Source organism: Cebus imitator, unplaced genomic scaffold (assembly GCF_001604975.1).
Source record: "Cebus imitator isolate Cc_AM_T3 unplaced genomic scaffold, Cebus_imitator-1.0 Scaffold101, whole genome shotgun sequence".
Taxonomy (NCBI): domain Eukaryota; kingdom Metazoa; phylum Chordata; class Mammalia; order Primates; family Cebidae; genus Cebus; species Cebus imitator.
This window is the reverse complement of record NW_016107416.1, coordinates 5,738,002-5,744,636: the sequence shown is the minus strand read 5'-3', so window position 1 is coordinate 5,744,636 and position 6,635 is coordinate 5,738,002. Positions and strand designations below refer to the sequence as shown.

Genomic DNA, 6,635 nt, shown 5'->3' with positions numbered 1-6,635 from the left:
TGTAAAGATTTCTTTCCATCAGAAGATGCAGAAACATTTTTCCCCCTGGAGCAAATGAATACGTTTCTCATGCACCCCCAGTTTCTTCCCTGCTTTCTCCCCCAGGCGCCGGTGTAGACGGCCGCTGTGGACTTTTTTCCAGAGATGAGAAGTAAAAATTTGTACTTTATCGGGAGCGGGTGCACTTTTCCCCCTGGCCCCCCTTTGCTCTGCCTCCAAGATGGTAGGAAAGTTGTCGTTTCGGAGGGCAGAGGAGCAGCTCTCTGGTGTTATGTCCTCGCAGTGCCTGTAGTGGTGCTGTAGGAGGCTGCTGCCTCTTCTTGTACAGCCCCGGCAGCCCTGCCTTCTTGGCTGGAGAGTATATTCAGGGATTTCCCCTTAATAATCACCGACCCTGGGAGCACTTTTTAGTTTCCAAAATAAAAATATGATCCTCACCCCTCTTGCTTGACAGGGAAAGGCTCTCGCCGGAGCCCAGGGGGGACAGTAGCAGCGGCAGCCGAGCTTCCTAGTCCATTGCCATCGCCTCTCACTCTGATCTGTCAGCCCAGCCGAGGGAAAAGGGGGGAAGGAGAAAAAAAAAAAGCAGCTGAAAGGTAAGCAGAGGCGGCCCCAGGCCCGGCCCACATCCCCGGGCTCCCGTAGGGCGGCGGGCTGGGCCGCGCGGGCTGGGCGGGCGGCGAGCGCGCTTACGTGAGGCCGGGGATTCGCCGGCCCACGCCAGGCCCCGGGCGGAGAATGAAAGGGTGAGTGGGGCCGGCGCCGGGTGGTGGAGGCCGGGGGCCTGAGGGCCTCCGGGGCGCCCGAGGGCTGGGACGGCGGGTGGGCAGGGGTCCAGCCTGAGCCGGAGCGGGGCGAGCGGCGCGGCCTGCGCGGGCCGGGTGCGGGTGTGCGACGGGAGGGGGTGCGCCGGTAGGCCTCGGGCCGGTAGGCCCCACAGCGGCCGCGCCCTGCCGCCGCACCCCGGGCCTCCGCTCGCCCCCTCGAGTCCCCCGGGCCTCCGGGTGCGACGGCGACGCTGCGGGGCCGAATCCCGCGCCGGCCCGGAGGTTCTCCCGCGGGGCGGCAGGCCCGAGCTGCCGGGACAGGGGCGTCAGGGCCTAGGAGTGGGGAATGGGCGCCCGACCCCACTTCCCTCGGGCATCTAGCAGACGCCCCCCGGATTCCGGTAAGAGTTGAATTTATTTGTCCCCCTCCTCCGCGCTCCGGACGGCCTGGCCGGGGCGGGGCGGGGCGGGCGGCCTGGCGGGCGTGGGGTCGGGTGGAGGGGCGGTGAGGAGTCAGGTGCAGCCGCGGCCCAGAAAGTTTCCTTTTAGGCCCGAATTGGGGGCCGCTGTCTCTCCGGGGAGCCTTGGTCCTAGCGCCTGGGACCCCCCCAGGGCGTGGGGGAGCGCACTCGGCTATTTTGAAACTCTTTGCCAGTTCCTGTCCATTGAAGAAGGTACTCCGCCCCTGCACCCCTCGCACGCGCCCCACCCAACTCCCTGCGAGCCCTTTCGGGGCTGCCAACTCCAGCCCGTTCCCACTAGAGCCCCCCAGGTTGGGGAGAGGGCCTTCTCTTCCGGTTTGGAAAAGTTTGCAAGGGGCTTTTCTTAGCTTTATTAGTTAGTGACTGGGCTTTTTGGGGTGGGAAGGAGGTAAACTCAGGTAGTGTTACTGCCGGACTGTCTTTCCCTATTGCCTTTTTTAGCCCTTACCCCACCAACTGGGGGTGTTATTTTCAGCTTGAGTACCCACCCCCTTTCATCCTGACTCCTTTGGGTCCAAAATCCCCCTTCTGGACAGCTCCGGCGGAGAGGAAGATGTAGGGAACACCGAGGAGACTGTCAGAGGGGCAGGACCAGGCGGGGTTTCTGGAGCAGTCCCCAGATGTAGGAGTTTCCCCTCTTTTTTGGTCGCTGACCGGTAAAACCAACACCGGAACAGATCCCAAGGGGGAGAAGTGGTTGTCAGACGGCTTGGAAGCCTCCGGGATTGGGAGGAGGGGGAGGAAGTGGGCAGGGCAGCTCCTGAAACAAGGTCTACAGTTTCAGGATCAGTAGTTCGTTTATTCTGATAATCACTATTTAGATTTATGTGATATTCTTATATTCGATACTAGAAATAGAATAATGGAGATTTTAAGGAAACCTAAACTTGTTATTGCCACAACTTAGAAGGGTCTGTGGAAGAGCCCTTGGAAAACTACACTTTGGTTTTGGGATGTGTGTGTGTGTGTGTGTGTGTGTGTGTCTATAACATTTATACCGGAAAAAAATATATATGTGTATGTATATATTTTATATGTATTTATACACATATTCTCACACACACACATACACACACACACACCCCTCTATGTTTTCTGTTTAAATGGATTCAATTTTAGCTATATTTTGGTGCCCTGAGCTCTGAACGCTAAAAAAGAGTGATAAACACAAATTTCCAAACTCGATTTCCCGCTTTTCAGGGACAGGATGTTTCCCGTGGCTGTTCTCACCTCCTTGTCGTTGTTCTTGAGTGTTGAAATTGAAATGTTAATGGACCCTGCCCCCACTGCCAACCCCCACTGTGGGCGTGTTTGGAGAGGTTATTTTCCGTCGTTTATTTCTTGGGTTTTTTTCCTTCTCTTTTTGGTGAGCTTAGGGCAGAGTGTTTTGTGTCTGTGCAGTGTCCTGCTTGGTAGCAGGCTGGAGTTTGCTGGCAGGAGATGTCCCACATTCTGCCCATTCAGTGCCCCCAGCACTGTTAGTGAAAAGCTGCCACTTTCAGGGCAATGGGTAACCTACGACTTTCAATGCTGACTTCTGTGAGGCTTCTAAGTGAGACTGAAGTGATTCTTCTAGGTGTATGCCTTTCTTTTCCTTTGGTCTGCCTAACATCAAACTGTTTCTCCACAATGATAGATATCCGGTCATTTAGCATTGAGCTTAAGAAAGTCTTGATATTTGAGATTGTATGGATCTGATACAAAAATGCAAATTACATTTAATGGTTGTTTTAACTTTATTGATTAATTGAAATTGCTTATTGACTTGGACATTTTCATAAACGTGTACCAAAAATTGTTACTTCTATTATAGTTTGTTGTTAGAGCATACTGGATGGAAAAAAATCATTCTTAGTCTTTTTTCTTAGACTTTTAAAGTTTGAAAAAAATTGTTATTGCCTTATAATTTGGTATTTTAAAAGTATATTGTTGACTTCACATTCCTAAGCTTTCCAAAACTATAGGTACAAATACCAAAAAAGTTTTGTACTTTTTCCCACCCTGTCTCAAATATACGTAAATTTCCTAACCTAATCACCTAATGGGCTACTTTACTTCCTGGAGTAATGACAGGTTTGATGTTTTTAAAAGTTACATTCCATTTGAAACTAATAAAAGATTTTCAGGGCAAATACTGAATTAACGTTACATTACTAAGGGAATATGCTTTTTTTTTTTAACTATTAAATGTTAGTTTAAAAAGTAAATGTTTAGTATAATTACAAGTCTGAAATAAGTTTTCTTTCCTCTGGAAGATTTTTAGGAGGAAATTTGTATACTTCATTCCAACTTTTTCTCAGCAAATCATGTTGCTACTGTTTTTAGAGAAATGAAAATTTTAGTTTAAGAGGAATTAAACATTTCTGAGAGCACCCAAAATTAATGTCATTTCAAGAAAAATGCTGAACTATTTATTCTACCTGAGATGTTCTCCGAGGGTTGCCAGCTCTCACTGTCTAGGTTTGGTACAATGGTTATGGCTAGTGAAAGGTCACTTATATTTGAATACAGTTAGAGCAGTATTCTCAGACACTTCTCTTTCCCCCTCCCCCACACCTGATAACTGGTAAAACAGTAGCTGAATATTGTTGGAGGCAGCAAATTGTCCCCAGTGTTAAGTCAGTTTTAGCATGCAGTTCTGTGCTAGGCAAAACAAACAGCGGTAGAGTCTCCTTACTCTTTCAAGTAGGAGTTTGTCCTAGAGGTCCTGACTGTAAAGGCTAATTTCTGACCCCTGGCTAGTTTGAGATACTGGGGAGATACTCAATTTAAAACCCTAAGCCTCCCACTTTTCCCTCCTTGCACCAAAGGTGACAGACGACTTGGTTCTCATCCTTTCACAGAATGTGATTTAAAAAAAAATTTTGAGACGCAATCTTGCTCTTGTCGTCCAGGCTGGAGTGCAGTGGCACGATCTCAGCTCACTGCAACCTCTACCTCCTGGGTTCAAGCAATTCTCCTACCTCAGCCTCCGGAGTAGCTGGGATTACAGGCATCTGCCACCATACCTGGCTAATTTTTGTATTTTTAGTAGAGACGGGGTTTTGCCATGTTGGCCAGGCTGGTCTCGAACTGCTGGCCTCATGATCTACCTGCCTCGGTCTCCCAAAGTGCTGGGATTATAGGCACGAGCCACTGCCCCCGGCTGTGATTTGTTTTGGTGCAATTTTATTTGTAGCAGCAGTGACACCTTTGGACTGGGCTTTGAGTTCTGATCCCAGTCCTTCTGCTGGGCAAGTTACTTAATCTGGTTTCTTTAACTGAAAATGGGAATAAAATTCGTTGATCTAAGGTTTAGATGAGTTACCCATGTGTTTGGCCCATAATAGGTACTCATTAAATGTTAATTCCACTAGCTCACTTTTCTTTTCTTTTTTTTCTTTTTTTTTTTTGTAGCAGGGTCTCACTCTGTTGTCCAGCTTGGAGTACAGTGGCGTGATTACAGCTCACTGCAGCCTCAACCTCCTGGGCTGCAGTGATCCTCCCACCTCAGGTGTGCCTGTAGTCAGCCAGGACTACAAGCACTTACCACCATGGCCCAGCTAATTTTTGTATTTTTTGTAGAGATGGGTTTTGCCATGTTGCCCAGGCTGGTCTCAAACTCCTGGATGCAAGGGATCTGCTCACCTCAGTCTCCTCAAGTGCTGGGAGTACGCATGTGAGCCACCACGCCTGGTCTCCACCTTTCTTTTCTAGGAGCAACATCTAAATACTATTTCTCTTGTTTGCTTTTTTAAATAATTGAAAGTAACACTGTACTATATGCACTGTAGTAGGCTTATACTATATTTGGAGAGTAGACCTGTTTTTCCCGCTCAAGGGATAACCACTGTTAACACTTTAGTGTGCTTTTTCTCTGTATGTATATACATACAGCAGAAACAGGAAAAACTAAGTGTAGGTCCACGTAACAGTAGTTGTGTAGTTTGGTATTGATTAAAAGCTTGGGCTCTGGAGCAAATAGTCTTTGCATCCTAAATGTGTGACCTTGGATAATGAAAATTACTTAATCTGATTAAGTCTCAATTTTCTCCATCTGTAAAAGGGGCAATAATAGCACCTACTTCATAGGGTTACTGTGAAGACTAAATGAGGAGTTGAACATAAAGCCTTTAGAATGGATCCTAGTGCGTAACCTTTTTATTTTCCTGGTGCATAACTTTTCCTGGTGCATAACTTTTCTATTTTTTTCTAAAGATTTTTAATATTCTTGATGTGAATTTTTAATGAGTTCTTGCCTCAGTATATATTAATAATACTAATAAGTATTTGAGAACAGAGAGAATACTATAATTACTTTAATGGGGCAAATAAATATATTTTTGCCAGTAAAAAATTATGCAGTATATTCAGTTTCAGCAGCTTCATGTTAGCGTAGCCTCCGCTGTTTGAATTTGGAACTGGCTAATATAAAGGTATGGTAAGTACACCGAGGGCAAAGGAGTACAGGGTGGGTTTGCTTTACTCCTGGTTCCCCTCTTTCAGATTTTGAAGTGTTTTTGAGAGTCCCCGAGCACGGTAGTGTTGTGTTGTTTTGAAGGCACTGAATAGTTTGTGGTCTTGGTAGGCTCACTTTAAAAGTCCTGAGGATGTTTACCTGACTTGATTGGTAGGAGTTGCTGCCGGCTCATTCATTTAACAGATTAGCTTCTTTGTTATAGCTCAGAGCTTTGCAATACAAAGACGCATTCTCTGCCCTTGTGGAGGTTTTAGTCCATTGGAGAAGAGAAATAAGCCGACATTTACAATGTCAATGTGAATGTTAAGTGAAAGCTTAGTCTGGAGGAATATTCTTCTATTCTGGCCTAAAGGGCAAGCTTGGTTTTAAAGTTAGGGCTTTTCATGGGAGGTTTCTTTCCTAAGCAAACGGGAGGACTTAGGCATTCCAGAAGGTAGGACCTGTAAGTACAAATCAAAGTTTAGGGACAAAAGAATATCTTGTGCTGCAGATGGTGGTTCTGTTACTGCCTATAAGTCGGAGGAGGAGGGGAATAAATAATGAAAGGGAAAGGTCAGTCTGGCCGGGTCCTAAGGAGTTTTCGTGTTAGGTTAAGGAGTTTGGATTTCTTTTACATTACAAGTAGACCCTGAAGGCCTTTGGCCAAATAAATTCTTTGAGATTTAGAGGATTTGAGCTGTACTGAGCAGCAAAAAGAAGGGCAAGACCATGTAATTAGACCAGTGAGGCAGCTCCTGACAAGAGATTTGAAGAGGATTTGAATTAAGGTGTAGTAGCAATGGCAGTTGAGAAGAGGAGGTGGCAGTGGCAGAGGCAGTGGGACTCATCCTCACGGATGGCAGCGGAAATGGTAGAAGTAGATACATATGGGCTAGTCAGTGATTCTTAGTCTTGGACACTTCTCCAGAAAAATGCACATAAGCATTT

The 6,635-nt window shown here is 46.8% G+C and overlaps 2 protein-coding genes across 5 annotated transcripts in view; one reads left to right on the top strand and one right to left on the bottom strand.

The window, feature by feature from the left end:
• Window positions 1-261: 261 nt before the first annotated feature.
• On the bottom strand, window positions 262-2,904 carry LOC119472439 (translation initiation factor IF-2-like). Its single transcript, XM_037741504.1, has 4 exons — window positions 2,860-2,904; window positions 694-1,596; window positions 439-539; window positions 262-351 (listed from the first exon to the last, which is right to left on the bottom strand). Exons 1-4 carry the CDS (start codon window positions 2,902-2,904, stop codon window positions 270-272), a joined length of 1,131 nt encoding a protein of 376 aa, XP_037597432.1. The 3' UTR covers window positions 262-269.
• INO80D (INO80 complex subunit D) overlaps window positions 467-6,635 on the top strand; it is an 84,833-nt gene continuing 78,664 nt past the window's right edge. Inside the window, exon 1 of one of the 4 annotated variants that reach the window (XM_017536878.2) lies at window positions 467-596. The gene's annotated coding sequence lies outside the window, so the exon portion shown is untranslated. Of the gene's footprint in view, window positions 747-1,145; window positions 1,169-1,268; window positions 1,442-6,635 lie in introns of those variants that run through there. The other 3 variants (XM_017536879.2, XM_017536881.2, XM_017536880.2) reach the window with 3 other exon arrangements.

What these genes read in the sequence shown, in the direction of transcription:
- LOC119472439 (XM_037741504.1), bottom strand. Translation starts at nt 2,904, where the DNA reads ATGCTAAATGACCGGATATCTATCATTGTGGAGAAACAGTTTGAT. An exon ending in TTGTGGAGAAACAGTTTGAT is followed by an intron (nt 1,597 to 2,859) that starts GTTAGGCAGACC and finishes TAACTAATAAAG; the next exon opens with CTAAGAAAAGCCCCTTGCAA. An exon ending in TTCCCTGTCAAGCAAGAGGG is followed by an intron (nt 352 to 438) that starts GTGAGGATCATA and finishes TATACTCTCCAG; the next exon opens with CCAAGAAGGCAGGGCTGCCG.